Source organism: Nothoprocta perdicaria, unplaced genomic scaffold (genome assembly GCF_003342845.1).
Source record: "Nothoprocta perdicaria isolate Ctin4 unplaced genomic scaffold, notPer1 scaffold_51, whole genome shotgun sequence".
Classification (NCBI taxonomy): domain Eukaryota; kingdom Metazoa; phylum Chordata; class Aves; order Tinamiformes; family Tinamidae; genus Nothoprocta; species Nothoprocta perdicaria.
This window is the reverse complement of record NW_020455766.1, coordinates 1709659-1731572: the sequence shown is the minus strand read 5'-3', so window position 1 is coordinate 1731572 and position 21914 is coordinate 1709659. Positions and strand designations below refer to the sequence as shown.

Sequence of the window (21914 nt, the reverse complement as noted above, 5' to 3'; positions counted from 1 at the left end):
GGTGCTGCAAACGCTGCCTTGGAGCGCGCCGGCTTCCCGGCGAGCGCTTTGTCGGGTACTTACGGTCGTTGCATAAGGGTCCACTGAAGGAGGTCATGCTGCAGTCGCAGCTGAATCCGTCCCACTGCTGCAAGCACACTCCCTGGTTTGCACAGGAATCCTCCTGGCACGTCGTGCTGGGGCCTGACGAGAACACACAAAAAAGACTTGCACTTCGTCTTCCAAAGCAAGCCATTTCGCACTGGCTCACATAAACTATTTGCCAACATCTCGAGACAAATGAGCAAAGAGTTACCCAGTAAAATGGACATAAACTTGCTGATTATGTAGCAGCATGTAACACTATACAGATTTTTTTCCTTTGGTTTTTTTTTTAATACATCAAAAATGCACAATCTGACGTAGAGTTGTTCCTAAAAGAGTGGAATTCCAAGTACTTTGTTGCAAGTTATTTGTTAATTGCATCTCAGACCAAACTGGCTAAATATTTTCTTAAAAAAATCATCAGCATATTTTCCTGTAAATACATTGCAACCAGAAAAGTCAGATGCCACAGAAAACAAAGCTCCAGGAGAGGAAACTAAAGACTGGAAAGTAAAATTAACAATAAAGCAAATCAAAACAATAAAAAAGGAGGCTTCATTATAAAATGCTTTTAATCCCAGATATTACTTTAAATAAATTGGGTTTGAAATTAAAGAGAAGATTGGGATTATTTTGCAGGAATGTTGGCAAGTACTGATTCACATGCTTTAGGGATCCCATGCAGGTTCCTTTTTAAGGGGAAATAAAGAAAATCAGACTACTAATGAACTGGCATGCCAAAATGTGACATACACATGAAAAACAAAGCTATTCTATTTCTAGAGAATCATAACTAGACTACTGAAATATAAAGAAATTTAAAAAGGTATGATCAAAGCACTAAAGCAACCACTATACAAACATATTCAAGACTGAAAGCCTTTATGCAAACTATGCTGTAAAATGCAGGTTCACATATCACATTGTTTTAGAGGTGTGAAAGACAAAATCTGAAATAAACACATTGATTCTGAAATGTATAGAGCATTTATTGCAAAAAAAAACAGCCGTGCATTGTGGGTTTCAGTCTTGTTTAATACATACAGGTCTATCTACCTTGCAAATCAGCTTTCATCAATGCAACTTTGTCAGCAAAATTAAAAAAAAAAAGCAAAATATATTAAATGTTAGTAAGCAATATTGAAATGGCAGCAAACACAGAAAAAACATTCAGAGTAAAGTGCATGCTGCTGTTAAAGAGAGAAAGAAATGCCATATAATGCAAACAAATTAATGCTAATAGCCATAAATCTTCAGGCAAGCCAAAAATAAGAAAGCAGTAATTTGCTAGTATTATACTACAAATATAATGGTTAATTGAGCTGATGACATGTAATGAAGTAAAATTAAAAGTTTTTTTCCTTTTCTTTTCTCAGATAGATATGAATGCATTAGCAAAGTAAATGGCTGAATCCTAACTAGCCACTCGTCACGTTCACATACACTGAATTCAGCAACGATTAGCACTGTCACCCTCTCTAGTCTTTGCTTTTCCTGGGCCTTTCTTTGCAACTAGCAAAGAGCGATTGAAACCTAGATCATGAAGCAGAGATTACAATGGGTTCATGTACACGGATCTCCATCTGATACTAAATGTTACAAGAAAATATTTGCTTCTGGGGTTATAAAATTCTCCAAAGTCATTTTGGAGAAGATGTATACATCCATTTGAAACTTCCACTGCTAGCCATTGACGACAAGGAACAACTGTCCCAAAGATTATCAAAATCTAAATCATTTCGGAAAGAGATCTACTTAACCCTTCTGTCCATTTACAGCTTCTTCAAAGAGGTCAGTGTAAGATGTTCTTTTGGCTTGGCTGAATTTTGCAGGAATCCAAAGGAATATGGCTTAAGTCAGTTCAATGACTACTTACTTTAAACGAGCCACTAGAGCACATCAGTGAACTAGGTTCTTAGGGGTCATTAGTGTGATTAAGATTGGAGGACAGTGTTAACTGCAGCACTCTTCAGGCAAAACTACTGACTGCTGTAATAATAATACCCAAAACTGATATATTAAACCTATTTGATTGCAGTAGGCACACAAAAGAGAACAATTTTGTTGTCTTAGGAGCTCTGAGCCCAGACGTTCCACTTTAAACATTTGGGCATTACATCACTCGTTCTTTGAGCTGGGAACGATCATGACAGAATTCCATAGCTGACAAGACACTCTGATTTTTTTCTCGCCAGATTCTGCTACTCGGAAACTTTACCAAGATGAAGTGAAAATATCTGTAGGTGTCTAAATGTTATATATTCATGCATTTATTTACACTTTAGTTATGCAATGTTAAATTTCCTCATCCTTGCAAAAGTAGAGCAAAAGTCACAAGGACTTAAAGTACAAAAACTGTAAGGACCTTGTAAGCAGATTAAAGATTGCATGTTAAAACACATGTATGGTAAAAATGCAGATAGCATTTCTGCTAAAAAATAAATGGGGGAAGGCTGCTTTTTACAAAGTTCATTCTTAGATTTTGCCCTATCTGTAGTAGTCATTTTTCAAAAACTGACATTATGACTATCTTATGACTGAGAAAGAGAACTTGTTCTAATAAAAATAGGTTTTTTTTTTTAAAAAAGAACAAATAATATTATAAAAAACAACAACATAGGATGGCTATTTAATGTCAGTAAGCATTACAACACCTACCATAACATTTTTTCTATATATACTACAGAACCAAACTATCTTGTAAAATATCACACATTATTTTGAGCACTCACCTTTTGATTCATATTCTATTCTTAAATATTCTAATTTATTCAGTCTTTACTGCAGACTTTTTAATTGACTGGATTTAGCCTCTTCCTCATATTTGTGTAATGTGAGGACTTACATGCTACACACATTACACAAAACACATTTTACTATATAGCATGCACAATATCTACTATATATGATAAACAAGGTCCATCTCAACAATAATCTTCATGTATGTTAAAAAACTTTGAAATGTTTTATATAGTTCATGTTTAATATACATATTGCATATATATGTAATGCACACACTGTTATTTCCCTAATATATTAGTATTAGAACTATTTTCTATAATTCTGCAATTTCTGGAGTTGTTTTATTTAAGGCATATAGAGAAATTACAATGGCTTTGACTAAGGAAAAACAGGACTGACCCTCACTGTTTAGTTCTGGGCTTGACTGGTAACAATTTGAAGAACTATTAAGCATTTTTTAATTTTAGCTGTTTGTCTCTATCTATTCTATTCATTGAAAATTTGTCAACAAGGTAGATTCAGCCAAGTGTAAATTTTATTCAGCACTCACAATGATGCAGAATGCAGATATCTGCATGTGGCTGAGACTTCTAAATGTAAACCTAAAGAGTTGCCACCCCATTCCCATGTGTGAGTATGCAACACATGTTCCAAAAAAAGAAAATTTAGCATCTATTTATGAAGGTGAAGTGATTAAAAATATTAGTGTTTTATGAATCAAATTCTAACAGATTAAAATAATTAGTAGTACTTCATGGCTTCATTTTGATGGAAGAAGGAAAAGAGTTTTCACCCTCGCTTCGTTCTACCTGAAATGTGGGGAAGTCAACCCTCAAGGCACCAGAAGAACGCCAGATCCAAGGGTCTCACGTCTCTGGGAAAGGCTGTAGCACAGTCCAATTAATTAAGAGAAGACATCTACCCACCAGTAGCTGAGAGGCCGAGACTAATAATTTTGGGTTTGCAATTACTTCTGCTACCATGTGCTCCGAGCTCTTGGGAGCAGACACCCCAGGGGACGTAACACAGCACAGGCATCTCAGCAGCACTGAGCATGAGATAGCTGCTCCTTTTTAAAGGATGGGGATCATCTTGTACATACACAGCAGCAGAACTGTGGGCAGCTTGAGGCATAAAAGAGGTTCCTAGAAGGCAGCAAAATTTGCAAGTGACTTAAATCATACTTCAGGTGTCAGAGCCTTTTTTATAGCTCTGATCCACAGTCTGCATACAACAGAGCAATAAACGTGTCAGGAAGAGCCTTGAAGTAGGCAAGCCCTTGCAAACGAGGTGGAAGCTCGTCTGTAAGGGTTCAGCAAAAGAGATGGAAGGGGATATTTTATTCCATGTTGTCAAGGGCACCTTTCTGTGGGCAAAAGATTTCTGATGAGACCAGATTGTATATCTGGTTTATCAGTTTTGTTTGCACTAGGTGGTTTTGGTACTAGAAAAACCTAACTCTCCATCAAAGAGGACATCTGTAGCACCTTTATTAAATTTTTGGTAGCTTTATTAAATTCATTGATAGCTGAGCTGTGGCACTGGTTTACAAAGTGAACTTGAATTCTAGGCTTATGGCAATATTTCTTTGAACTATATAAACCATTTAGAAGATTAAACAAATTCAAAACCAGCTATGAAATACATAATGGAATTAAGTCCACATTCACTCTCTAAAGGGCCAATGTAGACATGTAACTTGCTAACATCATTGAGAATATAGACTCTAATTTCCTAAACTCAGTGACACCCAATTTAAACAGCTTTCTATTCTTGACAGAAATATATAGTCAGTAAAGCTATAGATAAATAAGTGGTGGGTTTTGCATATCTATATGTTTCAGCAATAGAATTTAAGCGGTTAATCAAACGCTAGGTAAAGAATGAGTAAATTCTATCTGCACAAACTTACTGCAGGCATCGTAAAATAAAAGACAAAATTTATCTGCCAGAAAGTTTTATCTGATGAAACATGAGCAGGAAAAAAAAAGAAGGGGGGAAGAATAAAAATAAATTTTAAAAAAAAGAGAGCACTGATTGGATTCTTTTTTACACTCTATTTGTAAATTTACTAAACTTGACTTCAAAATTACCAAGACTCAAACAAGAGATTCTACCATGTTATTTACACATTGTCTGTCCAGAGGAGAATGACATTTGAGGGAGGGAGAAAACATAAAATTTAAGAGTCACAAAAATCCAGAATAATGTGAATAAAAATATATAAACAGGGACAGAGAACTTATTGAAATTATTCAATAAATCAAAGTAAAAATATTCTGGGATTAATAGAAAAGATAGCTAGATTGACATCCCTGAATTACAAATACACTTCTTGTAATTCTGACCTGGTTTACATCCCATGATATCCCAATTGAGTCAATAAAGACATACACAATGCAAGATAAAACACATTTTGGCTATTACCAATTTCAAATAGGAAGGATTATAACAATAGAAATGTCAACGGTGAAAGCAAAATACAGAAAACACTCTGAGGGAGGACTGATCTTAATTGGCATCATAAATTTGCCAAGAATTCATAAACTCAAAATATCTATTTTAAAAATGGCATTAATTAGCTAACACCTCAGCATTAGCTGATGTCTAAGTATTTTGAAGATACTTGAGGATTGTATTGAAGCTAATCATTATTTCTATCATTAATTAAAATATGTCAGAAGTAAACAAAATATACACAAAATATCCTGGAGTCTTGTTCTCAGAATAATCTGTATGTTGCAGGGTATTTATCTCCATAGTACTAATGCATTTGTGGTCTTTTTTTTTTTATTTTTTTTATTTTTTATTTTTTTAATAAGGAAGGGTCAGCTCAGATGACTTTAAGCAGTTTAATGACTCTCTCCGTATGGAGTGCACATATCAACAAGACTCAGCAGGATTAGCACAATATTTACACAAAAAGATATAAGAATATCTGCATATTTAATACCTTCACATCCTCTTTCTATTTGCCCATTGCAGAAGAGAGCATCTGAGATTAGATCAGGGAGCCGTCCATTCAAGTCAACTGATGCAAGGCAGCCTTGGAATCCTTCCTTTGCATGCACCAGTTTTGGCAAGGATTTATACATTTCTTTGGCCACTCCTCCAATATACAAATCACCTGTTAAGCAGAAAGAAGTATTAGCTACAGAAGAGAGAACTGTAAAATCTTTGACCTTTTTGATATTCTGGCCTTCACATCCTGAATGACAGGTATCTCAGAGACCTTCTTCAACGGGTCCCTGAGATATGAGCAAGCTTTCAGAAGTTTAGGACCTTGGTCCTACCTTGTCCCAAGACCATTTGAGAGATTTTCTAGATGCTGCAATAGCCAAGTTTGCACAAGAGGACTGAGCCCATGCTTTTGGTAATGAGGAAGAATTACAAGGTTTTATAGATGTTGGTAGCAGAACTGATTAAATGGTTGCCTGAACACTGCTGGAGATCCATTCTAAGACCGATTATGTGCTACCCTGCCTGGAATATTCCAGAGACATTGCCTTATTATTTAAGTCAAAATACATGTAAAAGACAATACTAATAGCATATAAGATGTAAATAGACACAGAATTGTTAAGCAGTGGAACGATTGACTCGTCACCAAAAAATTCAATACCTTATGTTAGTCATACAGGAACAGGTGGAGTTAGATGCCTTTATAATGTCAAACTGCACACTAAACAAACAGAATTTTATTGCCAAAAATATAACTGAAAACAGATACATCACAGCTCTCTCTATTGAAGCTCAGGCAACTGGGGCTGCAAGCTAGCGCTCTCCTTCCTTCGAGTTATTCATAGGTTTAATATTTACCTTGAACCTACACTTCTCTTTAAACGTAGAGGAGACGACTCCATTTTAAAATAATGCAGGCTGTGCTTTTGTGCCCCCACACGTCTTGTGTCTCTAGCAGACAGAACACAGATACCTGAAGGCATTTCAAATCAACCTCACTCCCTCTCTCCTCTAAAGTGTGCCTTAAGTGCTAGCCTATAGGCTTAACACAGTGCTTCCATACTTGTTGCTGAACCTGTGCTGCAGGAGGAAGTCTGACACTCATAGAGAGGAGAAGCATGCTCTATGTAAGAGGCACTAGTCATTCCCCTAGCAAGTTAGATGAGTTAGACTCCTTTAGTCACACACAGAAAGGATCAAAGCCACAGTTCCCTACACCTTGCACGAACTTACTGCCCTCGTCTCTTATTCTTGAACTCAGAAAGGGCAATGATCTTTGAAAGCTTGGGGGGAATGCCTTGAGCCACACCACAGGCAAGCTCCTTTGTGGACCAACGCAGAAACCAACTGAATTTCTGGCAAGGGTTGAACTTCTTGAAGGACTCTCAAACATCACCTAATGACAAAACTTTTGCCCTGTCTATGCATTAGATGCTCACTGACCATATTGATGGTGCCATACTGATTATTGATGGTCAGTGATATTAAGCACTGATGTGTGCTAGAAAAAAAAAAATCAATAGGCATATTTTATATTATGCAGTTTTTTTGTACTTCCCAGTATGTCCCATGCTCTGGAGGATGAGGGAGCGTAGCCACAGGACAAACCAAAATAGTGTGTCTGCTTTCTCTAAAGCACAACACTGCTGGCTGCTTAGACATTTCCTCTAGGAAGATTTTATCACTGCAGGGCTCAAAAACACACTCGCTACCATCAGTACCTTAAGTGGCTAATTTTAACCTGGCACTTATCAGTGCAGACGGCACTCGCACCTTTGCTGGTTCTCTTGGCGTAGTCCCCTGCTTGCAAGGGAGTGCAATTTAGTGCTGTTTGCCACAGTTTACAGTTTGCCTGCAAGGAAATGGCCTGAAACAAACAAATGCCTATCAGACTGTGAACAATTTTTAGTTGCTGCATACTAGTCCTAAGCCTCAACTACATTTGAATTAGTGAAGTGGAGATAAAAAGCTCAGGAATATGCATATTATTCATCTTATAAGCCATCCAACACAAAATGTTAGCAACCATTACAGCATCATATACTAAGAAACCTCAAGCTTTTCTCATTCCATTGAACAATTAATGTGAAAAATTGATCCTACTTTCGCCTAGAGCTTTGGGGTACAGCATAAATCTTCTAAGCAAGAGACTAGACATAATAAATTAATATATGGTGATCCATATGTTCCCACAAATAGGGCATAATTTATTCACAGTAGAAAAAAATGTATCTTTCAACCAACTGTGCTGGAAAAAAAAAGGCAAAGAAATTGTCTCATAATAAAGGTTCATCATCTTTTACTCATGTGGAACATGTAGAAAATAAAACCCTTCAAGTTGTCCTGAAGCACTGTTCTTTCAGTTACTGTCGGATCAGAATATAAAGATAAGTTCTTTTAATTGATTGCAAAAGACTTGAATGAGGCAAACTCCAGAAAACAATACAAAGCATGATTTGCATTAATCATGCTTTTACTAAAGAGGTTACATTCTATTCTCTGACATATGAAAAACCTCATTCTAAATCTCTCGATGAGAGAGATATTCTCCAGCAGAACCATTTTTATTCTTTGACTGGTTAAAACCTTTTTAAAAATGAAAACTTTAAAACCAATTCCCTGATAATTCCCAAGACCTACTCCTCCAGGATATCAAGATTATTTTAGACAAATAATCAAATCTCAGTTATGGTGATTAGCTAGTAAAAGGCCAGTCACTGCAGCAGTAATCAAATTCACAATATATGCTCCTGAAAATATTGTCTGCAATATTTTCAATTAGGTACCACATGAACATATATATTAAGTAGAAACTACATATGAACTGTGTAAATCTACTGTTTACTTACTCTTCCTTAGGAGAGCTTGCTCTTATTTATATATAATCTTTATATACGTGTGTGTGTGTGTGTGTGTGTAAAATAAAAGATGGTTCCCATAAAAATCAACATTTTTAATAGTAAAATCTGAACTGTTTTGATATTCAAAATAACTTCAACTCTACTTTTGCACTAGCTCTGATGTGCAGCTTATGTCCATATCGACTGAAACATAGATTGGCTTTAACTTTTTAAAAAAGTATATATAAGCATTTCTTTAGACTACAGATTGAACTTTTCCCAGATTTAATACCTTGAGTTTGCTGCTGATAATGTAATTCTGATACATACACCTTTATAAAGGGATAGGCTCTAGAGGTATAACTCATCAGAAAATTAAAAAGAAATAATAATTACTTTTATTTTTTCATAGCAGCCATCAAAAACATTTTGAGTAGCTACTTTTGTATCAGTTAATCATTTATCATCCTCATTTCCATGTTACCACAATGGAGAACTGGCTTCTTATAAAACTCAGTCCATCACAACTTTGAAGAAGACAGAATTGCAACACATGTTGTATCAAAACACAACATATATACAAAACAAAGATACACAACATATATACACAAATCAAAACACTCATATATAAAGCATCTATTAGTAGGGGTTCAGAAAATGTATTTTTTTTCTGCTTCCACTAGAAGAGTTGTATGACTTTACTACTGCATACTTAGCAATAGCTTCAGGGGATGTTACATGCTCTGAAATTTTGTAGGATTAATCCCTTGTTGTGAATCTTATTTATGTCAAATGTCTGTATTCAAAATAAGAACTCAGTGAATGCTAAAGCAAAGAAATGTGAAAGAAAAATCAAAGATGTTGTTTATTTCCTTTTCCTGAATAAGCAGCAGAAGTAACTTATCATTTGAAATTACTGCCATGTTATTCCTCACACTTTTCCTCCTTTCCTGATCCATGACCTCAACCAAGAACTCTTATGTGGTATGTCCTGGAAGGCAAAAGCTGCTTAATGCAATGATTACAACTCTCTTCAAATTACCATTAGAGAGGGAATTATTAGTCATGTGTTTATAATGGTACCAGCAGCTCATAGAAAGGACTCAGGGAACAAGTAGTTTAATTTGAATAGTGAGGCTATTTCACTTCAGAAATCTGTGGGTTTGAGGGATTCTTTCTTTGTTTGTTACAAAGCGGGATTTTATTTCTTGAAATGCAACAGTACTGTTCTTTCAAATATGGTTCCACGTTTAAAAGAAAAGAAAATAAAAAACAGGCAATAAAACCATAGAAGGAATTGTGGTTTGACTTCTCTGAAATCTATAAAGATATCCTTGGAGTATTTTTATATGATCCTCCTCACTCTCTCTGAAAGTCGACATTCTCTCACTTCATCTCTTGTGCTGCTATTTGCAACTACACTTGTAGATCTTCATTTCTTTTTTCTTACTATTGAAATAATTTTTTTTGTTCTTGTTTCTAATGACACATTGTATGAAATCACTGCTTTAAACAAGAAGGTTTCTACACTCTACTAGAGAGGCTCCTCAAGAATGAGATGAATGGCCCTGGCCTTACATGGTGGGTTCTGAAAGCATGACATGCAGCTCTGCAATTCCTTTATATCATAAATTAGAGAAAAGAGAAGAAAAAAAAAAGGCAAAACAAAAGAACTTCTGGCTCTGGTGATGCTGAGGTGGCAGGCACACTTTCCTCCACATATACTATTTTAAAATGATCAAGCATACAACAGCTCCTTCCCTCAGGCAGGCAAAGAGGAATGAAGACTGCTAAGACTGAGAAATGCCACAGAGAAACTCTAACCTCGAAAGGAAAAATAATGCTCATTTCCTTCAGGTCCTTCATAAAACAGATTATTAGCTGTTTTAAGATCAATAGAAATAATTTTGTAGTGCCTTAATAATTGCTCCATTATGTGCCTAGTGGAACTCAACGTGAAGTCTCACAGTCCCAACTCATGTTATATTTGATGGAATGGAAAGGTAAAAATAAATCAGCCTCACACAGCCTGGATATGCACAGACTTAAACACAATACAAGATAACGTTCCTATCTTAAATCCAGGGATATTGTAACAAATGCAAATGTCAGGTAGGCACATAGCTGCCTTTGTCATTCAGCGAGATGTACGAACCTACTTGCCCTAAATGACCTTCTCCTCCTTCTAACACACATTTACCTTGCATAATAGCTATAGCAGAGTGGTAAAGTACTTTGCTTTCAAAGGTGGGGTTGCAAAAGGGATTGGGTATAAAAACAGAAGGGAAAGGGAATTGCTTCTACAGACAGAGCAGATTTATTTTTTGTTCGCTGCAATGCTTGCACCACAAAGAAACCTTCTTGAAAAAATTTCCATGAAACATATGACTGCCCTAAAATTCCTAATTGAATTAGGAAGAGTTATCACTTTCAGAACAGAATCTGTTGACCACAACAAGGACCGCTGCCCACTTGAAAAATAGCTAAGGGTTTCGGGAACTAGAAGAGTCAGAGGAAGGCTGGGCAGGCAGGTTCAACAAATCTGCTCTGAAGGAGGAGGACAAACATTTGAATTTCAAGCTTTGTAAATGCATATTCTATAAAGCAGATGAGAAGAAATTCTCAAGTCTGTCCCTCCCATTTTCATTATTCATGACAAAAAAAGGCTTACTTTTTGTTCTCTACCAAAAAATCCCGTATCTGATAGTTACAAGAATGTTGATGAACTATAATCGTAATTTTCTGATTAAGTCAAAGCCTGCTGTGATCATAACCCACATAATACATCTAAGGACAGTTGACAAAGATTTGAATTATGCTTCTGCACAGCTTCTGCAGCACATACGCTCCAGCATATGGCTTTTCAAATCTCCCTTTACAGTAGGGAATATGCACTTGCTACACATTCACAAGCCTGCTCAGTGCTAGAACCAAGCATGACTCAATTTTGTCTACCACTTGCAAGACACTTGGAAGAGGACATGAACATGTAGCCTTGGGGTTTTAGGTCCACTTGTTCACCGCAAAAAAATCCATCCTATAGCTTCAATATGGCTTTGTCCTTGGATTCTTTTGGTTTTGATGATGTATTTTTTGAAGAAAAGTATTTTTGTCAAATATTTTACCTATTAGACGGAGAAATTCCATCAGTTCTAGACTGTCTTCATCTTAAGGAGCAAGGAAGGGAAATGGCAGCTAGTTCACTTTTCCTGTTGTATGATGTGACAGGTGCTGCCCTCCCTCTTCCAAGCTGACTGTTCTGCTAACTAAGTCAAAAAGGTTATATTTAGAGAGAGGGAGATGAAAACACCAACCTCCCGTGGGTTAGCAAGTCATCCTTTTGGGAAGGAAAAAAGAGACTGATTATTTCTGCTCAGCTTTACCGTATCTTCTCTACCTTATCTGAAAACTTCATTTAGAAAAGAAATCATGTTGTTAGTACTGTGAGTTTCTTCATTCACTGCTATTGTCATACAGGACATACTGCAGCTATTCATGAAGAGATTTATCCGCTTTGATGATAATTCATTGGCTGATATTGCTTATTCCTTTTACTATTTCATTGTGGCCCTGGATCCACATCCACACTGACAAGACAGTGAAGACAAAAAAAAAAAAAAAAAAAAAAAAGCACTGGAGTTAACCCACTGATGGGCACGTCAAGAAAAAACACCTTGCAGATTTGTCACAAATTGCTATGGAAGTCCACCACCCTGAAGACAGATCTGCTGCTCTACCTTTCTGCACTTATCACATCATGCTACTCATGACTGCTGCATTGCAGAGTTTACATACCTGGTATAACGGTGCTTCTGTCTAGAAACTATTATCCTTATCATTGTTAGGCCATGCACTACGCTATATAAGATACTATATATCTTGACTCTGCCTGCTGTGGTCTTCACTGCTGCATTTTGCCTTCTGTTGGTATCTCAGCTTTCATTGCTATTACATTTTTGGCCCTGTTCAAAGCTGTTCAATAGATAACATGCTTCATACTTACATTTCACTGGCAAGTACAATTTTGTTACATTAGATGTAAAGGAGAGGCAAGTAAAGCAATAATAGAATGGGGTGCAGAGGGAAACGTCCTTAACAGCTGAGTTTTCAGTAGACAGAAACAGAAACCATAAAGGCAGGCCATTAAGTCTAAGCCCCCAAAATCTCCTAAAATGGTTCAAATTAAAATTCACTGCTTAACTAGAAAGTACTAATCAAGTTCTCAAATCACATGTATTCTCAAAAAAGAAAAAATATCCAAAATAGTGCATTTTTTTCCTCATCAATAACAACTCTCAGATCTCCAGTCACTGCATTTCTCTTTGCTTTTTTGTTCGGAAGAATACATGGAAGGCACTAACATTGAAAAAGATTGAACAGATTTTAAACCAAAGCAGTCTGCTTGTCCAATGGACTGTGAGGCAAGTTGGTGATGCATGTTAAATGGTAAATAATAAAATCTAATTGCCATATAAATGTGCATGGTAATCCATCTCCCACAGAATGATGCTATGCCAATTACTTTGTATCTGAGGGGGATGGTTGCGGTGGAGATTTGAGGCATTCAAGCATATCAAATGTCCTTCATTTCTCTCCTGTTCTCACCATTTTTGTGTACTGTTTACACCTGAAAAACAGACAAAATCTAATGAAGCAGGGATTTTCATGCTATAGTGTATTCAGATTTCCCTTCCTAGTGACATTTTTCTATAATCACTTACTCAATCTTAGTTTCAATAGCCAAGAAATGTTATTAGCAAAGCTTGTTTTCAAGACGTACACAGCAAGGGGTTCTTCTTTCCAACAGGTGGGCTGGACCTCAGAGATTAGCAGCATCTGCAAAGCTCATCCCCTAGCATCCCCCTCATGCAGGATGTTCCACAAAAAAACACCAGGAAACCAATGAAGGTTAAAAAATCTTCTCATTTTGAATGTAGATTTGAGAGGCAAAAAAAAATTATGTTATATCATCAACCTCTCAATACAGATAATCACCTTCAAACTCTGAAAGACATTAGATAAATTAGCACTTTTGCAACAAGGATTACTCAGTCATAATTCCAAGATTTGTTAAGAAAGCTGTACTATGCCCATAGCAACACATTCTGAAAACAAATTTAGGACATGATTCTCATGGGGATAACAGAAGCTGGTTCAAACATTGCGTCTCAGAGACACAAACAGTGTAGCATCCACAAATGCAAACAGACACAAAACTACCATTTTTTTTTCCTCTGTTGCAACTGTGACCTGCTTAAAATTTTTGGTAGCTAATATAAGCATCTTCAAAAGTTCACCACTTTGTCAGTGGGATATGTTTTAGACAATTTTTTAAATGTATTTTAATATTTCTTGTCTTTGCCTTAACACCATTTTTACTTAACATTGCAGAAGGATTTGAGCAAAACTCCACAATAAACTATGTTAATAATCTGCATGTCAAACAGCTGTGGGTATGTACGCAAACACACAAATAAATATATTGTGTGAGAGAGAGGGAGTGAGAGAGAAGCAGCAGAAGAAAGCAAAAAGTTTCTCTCATCATGGAGTGACCTGAAAGACTGCTACGATCCTGCTGACTAACAAGAGTTCATCACAATATCTTTTAAAATGTTTATGCAATCTGGAAGCAATGCAACAATTCTTTTTTTTTCATCTTATGTTTTTGCAAGTCTGATTATAATTTCTAAATGCCTAGCACCATCAAAATTATCTACACAATCTGAGAGGCAGCATGGATGTTTAAAAGCAATATGCAACAAGCTGTAAAGAAAGGAGCATGAACAAATATGTATTAGATCATACTGTCTAATCACCTTGACTATTGCTATTGTTAACCTGTCCTCATGTTTTGCTTGACAGAATATCTCAAATAAGAGCTCTCACAGCTTTAGGTCCTGCATTTTTTCTATCTGTATGGAGTCCACTTTCTCAACACAGTTAGGAAGACAACAGCTGGATCTGCCATTGTCTAATCCACCAGGTCACATTATGAAGATATATTTACTGATGACAGCATTTGGAATTTGGTATTTGGAATAGAGTGTTATTTCTGCATGAGGAGCTCACAGCCCACTGGCAAGGTCATTAGAACAAACGTATGCATGTTGATTTGAGAAATTCAACTCCTAAAACTCATTCATTTGTACAAATTTGCATTTTTATATAAAACAGTGCTCTGTGCTTCTCAAAGCTTTGTTTCATAGTAGAAATATAGAGAAACATCACCACTGACAGAGCGATACTGATAGAGAAGAACATATAATTCAGCAATAATGATAATGTGCTTCATAGAAAATAAGGGGGGGAGACATTGTATAAGATCAAAGATTTTCAATTTTCACTGCTGGAACAAGAATCTTATTTTAAAAAAAAGACTAAGTTACCTCAGTTTTGCATGAATAACCTACTCTGAGAGGCAAATGGAGTATCAAGAGATGAATTCACTATTACTAGTCATCTATACTTAAGCCTACTTAAGCCTAAATCTATTTACAGTAGATTTATTGATAATATATTAAATCAAATAGGCAGTTTACAAGGATGATTTAATTGCCAAGCAAGTCTTTAAGTGTTTTGAAAGAAATATATTTCAGAGCATTTGTGAAATTTGACTATTTTTCTTTCAGATGCTTCAAATTAGGCTGTTCTCTTATTATCAGAGAAAAAGACAAATGAGAAGGTAAATATGTATAGCAACAGCAACTAAATCTTGTAAAGGGACAGAGAAAGCTCGAGGCCAGAGCAGAGATACAGAAGTAAAAGAAAAGTAAAACAGACAGCAGGAGAGTCAGTCAGCAATGTTAAATATAAGGAAATCAAAAGAATTTCTTGCATTGGGGTTGATCTGTAGGACTAAACTAAAATATTTTGCTCTTCAGTAGTGCTCTCAGCTTGAATGAGCTGTGGTGGTACCTCAAAAGTGCTATAGTCTGAGTTTTATGCTCCTCCTCAGACTAGTCTTTGCAGACCTGTATCTCCTGCAATGGGCTCATTATAAACACTCCTTTAGCTCAGCACCAGTTTGCACAATGAAAGTACCCTGATTGAGGGTACCTCCTGAAGGATAAAGCTTAGCTGGAAAGTTTAAAATAGTATGAAGCACCCCAACTATCAGATCCTAGATAAGTTCACAATTACTTACTGTTTAACCACAAATAAACAGCATTATTTAATGTTTTCATTTGTTGAAGAAGTGTGCTTTTTCAACTTCTCATTCCAATTTGTTATCAAATATAATATTAAAATATCAGAATTGTCTGTGGGATTCTGTTGGGTGGAAAGTTACTTTGAGGTTAAAGAAGTGCCCGAATATGTAAGAGAGATGCAAAAGTAACATCAAACCCTAGGTGGGTAAGTGGAGACAAAATCATGCTTGAAGATGTTCCTCCTCTAATGCAGTTCATGTGTTTTTAAATATTTTTCAAAAAAGGTTTCTGGTGGAACTCTAATTTCTCACACTAAAGGAAGAAAGTGTGGAGACAGAATAGGGATTAGAGAGGCTATAGTAGCCACAACTGAATGAAAAAAGGCTTCTTTTCTGCAGCAATAGTGAGGAAGAAGGGCACATGAGACAAACTGCAGCTTCACCTCACTTGCATTTATGTTGCCCTTCAAGGCTACTTGGACCCACAGTAAGCACAGTGAGGAAGAGCAAGCCAAGAGAAGTTATGTCCTCCCAACACCAAGACCGGCTACACCAAGGGCAGGACAGGGAACTTGAGCATGAAACACATGAAAGAAATCTCCTGTATAACCAAAGGTTTTCAGGCTTGAACTGCCTTGTATTTTTTGTCAAGACTCATTTATCTTCATGGGGTGTCTGTAGGAGGTTGCACCTGACGGCACTTTGATAATTTCCTCTGCCAGGAACAACAACATTCCGGCTTTGATTTGCTTGTTTCTTTCTCTCCAATTCATCACTTATTAGGTTATCTAGCAAATAATAGCTATAGCTATTAACAAGAATAATACAAACGTTTTCACAGCTACTCTCTCTTACACTGACCTGGTAATGAAGGGCTATGAGAACCCACCCCTACAATAATGCATTGTCTATGATACATAGCCAAATTCTACACCAAAAGGATAGACATACTGGACCTTTTGTGGCAATTTTCTGCTTTGCCAGAAAATTGGCATCCCAGACATCTACTGTGCATGCTGTAAATCACCAGTATACCACATCTTTACAATGAACTCATAGTGTATTTGCAAAGAACTACATGCATTTGATTTATCTTTCCAAGATTACCTAGGATTTAAGCACTTAAAAACTGGCAACTCTATGGTTACTGAGAAAAGCTGCAGAGATTCCATATTAGCTGTATAGATTTCTTATTTCAACAAATACTAACTCTGATTAAGTAGGATTATTTGTATCAACAGTAGGAAATGTAATTTTAAATTTGCTAGTTTGTTATGGCTAAAATGCTACGGGACAAGGAATTAAATCAGCCTACTCTCATCAGCAAAGCATATGCAGTGTTTATAGCACAACTGAGATGTGTTACCAGCATAACCAGCATAAAATAGAAAAAAAAAAAAAAAAAAAGAGTAAGCTTCAGAGAAGATTTTCAAGTGAATATTAATAATGAAATATCATTTTTCCTGCATTTTTTTCTCTATCAGGTTGAAACAACCTTCCCCTGGTCAACAGAACAAAAAAAAAAAAAAAAATCTCATAATGTATGTGGAGACGTATTTTAAAAAGGCTGATCCAACAAAATTCAATAGTACACCTTAAAAAATAAAAACGAAATCTACTAGTATGTGAAAATAGAGACACAAAGGACCCACCCACATAAAATAGCACAGTTTGTGGAAGGTGCTTGCTTTATACTACTGTACTGAATATGTCAGGGTCGTCATTCTTTGACTAGCAATATTTCCTGGGTGGTGAATTACCGAAAGTCAGCAGCAGCTAAGCCGATTCACCTTCCTCGTTTCAAATTTCAGTACTTTTTTCATGTTTGTCAGTGTTTTTTTTTTCCGGTGGAATTCAAGGTTAGTAAAATGCACCAGCTATGGATACATTTTTAATTCAAAAGAGTAAAGCAAAAGTAAAATTTTCAAAGTGCGGAAAACAAAGGAATGTCGGGTTTTATAGGTTATCCGAATTGATGAGATTTCTCATGAATGCACTAAAGAAGCACATTTCATGAAATAACAGTGCCCTCTAGTGCTTCCATTAAGCACTTTTCCCTTACACTTAAAAAATAAAGATATCAAAACACTACGTTCTGTTCGAGAAAGCTTTAGAATAAACCTTCAGTTATCAGTTCTTAACAGGATTATTTTTCTTACTCCCGTTCAAGTAATCTGCTGACAAAACCAGATTAAATACAAATACATACGTACACATCCACTGAAGTATTGCTCAGGATTGCAAAAATAGTGCAACTATGAAAGGTATATGCTGTTTTTAAGCATCAAAATTAATCCTGAAATGCAATTTCTTAGAAATCCTTATCCATATTTACAAATTAGAAAGTGGCACAATTTCCAAATACAATTCAGAAAAAGGCACACAAGTCTTCTGAAAAAGCTTCAGTTCAGAAACCGAGCAGCTTTGATAAAGAGGTTCTTAGTGAAGATTATGACATATCAAGATACAGTTTTCATAATCTTTCTCACAATCTTAAAAGCACTTTAAAGTGAAGCAAACATGTAAAATCGCACAAAATCCAGAGTAATTACCAAGGTCAGCTCATTATCTGTGACTCAGAGGTAGTTAAAAGAAAATTCAGCAAGGAACAAGCGCTTGATGGAATATTAATAACTGCTTTGAACCTTCTGGCTTTGGAAATATTAAATTTTATTTGACTGTTATGAAATTTGGGCTTTCCTAGCAAAAAGTTTTACAAAGAATATTAAAACGCATAATACTTCTTTATATGACCAGAATATACTTCTTTTTTGTATCTAACAAGGTAGTAATGTTTTAAAAAGTATACTTATTAATCTTTCCAAAAAGATATCTTCCTTTGATGCAAATTAGCTCTTCCAGTGGGAACTCTGACAAATAATTACTATTTTTTTTTTAAATATACATGTTTATTTTACAAGAATGCATCTTAAGAACCTCTTAAGATCTTAAGGTCTCTAAAATAATTTTAAATGTATAAAACAAAGTTTATCATGCTCTTCAATTAAAACTACATTATATTATATTACATTGTACATTTATTACTCTTATCATTATTATCTTTCCCAACTGTAGGCAAAAACTAAAGGGAGTTTCATGAAGGCTACTTAGCAGTGAGGGTGAGACCAAAATGTTTCCCAGACTTCTAATACGTAGATCATGAGTTCTGCAAAGTCTTTGTACTCTTACTGTAAAGTCTGGGCAGTGGTTTCTATATTCCACTTACATAACCTATCTCCATGTAAAAAATAAACCTTTTTAAGGTTTTTAAACTTCTTTAGTTCCACTCTGGAATCCTTCAGCTATTTCTTGGTAGGATATTTGTGTTCTACACTCCATGTCCTTTCCATTCCCTGCTTTTTCCTGTAATCTATACAGCATTTTCATATGTTTAGAGCTGAAGGTTACTTTGCAGAACTATTACTGCCATTGTCAGACAAACATGAAGAAAAATTAATTTCTTGTGAACATCGTAATTATCAAGTTCAGCATTTCATATGGTATTACAAAAATATATGCTAGTTTACAAGTATGACTTGTTCAGTCTACAATTCTATGCTGCACCTTGCTGCAAGTTATATAGGAATTACTCTACTTACTTTTGAGATCTAAGTTTCTGGCTCCTGCTGTGCTCTGTGTTGTGATTTTAGTGTCAATCTTTACAGTATGAAGATTGCTGGTATCCCTTGATATCATCACATTATGCCACTGGTTGTCATTCAGAGGTTTATTAGAACTTCCTTTGATGAGGTTTGCACCATTTCCCAAGTCAAACACATAGTGTAAATACCTGGGCAGAGAGAAAAAAATTGGAAGTTTCCTTTTTCTTTACATATCAAGGACAAGTGATAATTAGTATGTCTGTCATCGTCTATGCCCTTGCACTCTTCAGCATCACTGGAAAATCAGGAAGAAAAACCTGAATGTCAGCTGGGGAAATGCCTTAATTCAGAGGAATCACCATTTATTTACATGCATTGAGATTCAGTCCCAAGGTTAGAGAAAGTATTGAGTCCCGCCACATGCCAACACATACAAACATAGTAGAGAGAGAACAAGAGAACTACAAACTTGCATTTATTTGGGTTAAATGCTATTAACTTATACCTAGTATTTACTTCCTTATTTTTCAGGTACCTAGCTTCACCTGAAAGAAAAAGTCACAATAAAGCATATGAATGTGGTTATCATGCAAACATATTCATCAGGCAGCTATCTTCAATCAGATAAATGTTTGTATCCTAAGCTTTCCATTCCATTTCTCACTTTGAATCCACCATTTTTCTCACTGTACTAATCCATACATACCCTTTCACTAATTCAACCACGATGAAATCATTTCCATCCCCACTGTTATAAAGTATCAATCCGTCCAATGAGGTTGTTTTGAACTGGAAAAAAAGGTGCATAGATGTATAGGCTTGTAGCGTGGCCAGTGCAATATAACTTGCTTTTGTTTTAAAGGTTACAGGGTCTGCTATGATGTTCCTGAACCCAAATCTTGCATTTAGCTCACAATAATCGATGTCTCCATTTTTACATAAGTCTATGTATGCCATGCCATTAAATGTAAGACTCTGTAGATGCCCAATGAAATTAGAAGGCACAGAAGACAGGTAGCGCCGCTCTGTTATTATTCCTGTCTCTATGTTATGGAATTCCAGTCTTGTGTGATCACCAGCCATTTGACCTTGAAACAGGAACAAGAAAACATATGTTAGCATCTGAAAAAAATAGCTTACAATGCACATAATGCAATTAAAGAGCAACAGCAATTTCACACTTTTCAGAATAATTGTATTATAGAATGTGTAAGCAAATTCTTGGCTCAAAGAGGATTTTTCTAAATTCATCCAAACTACCAGTTTTCATCCTTCATTCATCCAAACTGACCAGTATGTTGGACAGGACCAGCAGCATGAACTCCAAACAGATGCACAGTATCACAGTATAACAAAATGTCAAGCAAATCCCAGACTTTAATTACATTTAACCAGATATGGAGTTTACCAGAAGCAAGTTAATTTGCCCAACATGAGGAACACAAGGGTGAAACTGAGAGCCAAATGTTAGATTTTCATAGGATTGGGAAGCACAACAGACAGGAATGCTACTCCATGTTTTTGACTTTAAGGGACATGACTTGATACAAGGAAGCAGGGTTTCCTGCTTAAACAGTCTCAGGCACTTAGGTACACTGGTCAGCTGCTAGCCTGTGAAGCAAGACAGAGCCTTCCATTGAAAGCAACAGGATTTTTCCTGCAGGGAAAAGCCATAGCAAGGGAGCCTAAGAGAGCAGGGAACAGGAAGCTGCAGCATGGACCAGTGTCGTCCTGGCAAGGACTTGCAGAGAGCATCCAACACACAGGCCCCAGCATCAACTTTCAGTGTTCCCAAGTCAGGCAAGGACTCTGGGCAAAGCACAAAGACTGAAATTTGTTGGACGCTTCCCCTTGATAGAAAGCGTGCAGGGAAGGAACAACAAGTCAGAAAGCTTTTAATCCAGCTATTAAATGCAGAACAAATTACAGACGAACTTTTTTTTTTTTTTTTTTTTGTCTGTTGAATACCTCAGTTTTCTGACAGAGCACATATTTTTCTGATGGAGCACACATTTAGACATGGATTTTTCCACTGTGCATATTTTAAAGAACTGGGACAGTGACATCGCAAGGCTGATGCATGGTCACATTGTGTGGGCACACTGACAAAACAGCTTTTATTCCTAATACATCTTAACAATCCATCTTTTACGAACCGCAGGCATGGTACACCATATTTCACTGTTTCACGTCACTCAGGGAATACAAAGAAGGTGAAGAGCAACCCTATGCAAAAAAAAGCACTAGTGTCAAGCTCCAAGATGCAAGGGGCATCCGAATCCCTGGAGACAGCCCTCTGGTTGCACTTCTTCCCCAACATCACTTCTAGAGATTTTAGCTCTCTGACTTCCTCTTGCAAGTTCACTAATATATGAGGAGAACTGCCTTGAAAAATGCTACATCTTCAACCTTTTGCAAGGCCAACAGCTGTCCTGGCTAGAGATGGAGATGAAGATCGAGTTTTAGGGGAAAATGTTATGCATTCTTGTATTCTATCGCTTCCGATGGCACTGCAGAAATGTCATGGCAAAACCCACT

The 21914-nt window shown here is 36.3% G+C and overlaps 1 protein-coding gene across 6 annotated transcripts in view; it reads right to left on the bottom strand.

The window, feature by feature from the left end:
- Positions 1-21914, bottom strand: part of NRXN1 (neurexin 1) — a 592551-nt gene that overhangs the window by 305099 nt on the left and 265538 nt on the right. For all 6 annotated transcript variants that reach the window (XM_026048048.1, XM_026048049.1, XM_026048050.1 and 3 more), the window contains 4 exons: positions 20083-20464; positions 19374-19564; positions 5780-5953; positions 64-183 (listed from right to left, as the gene is read on the bottom strand). In XM_026048048.1, coding sequence (XP_025903833.1) covers positions 64-183; positions 5780-5953; positions 19374-19564; positions 20083-20464 — 867 coding nt within the window. The remainder of the gene's footprint in view (positions 1-63; positions 184-5779; positions 5954-19373; positions 19565-20082; positions 20465-21914) is intronic.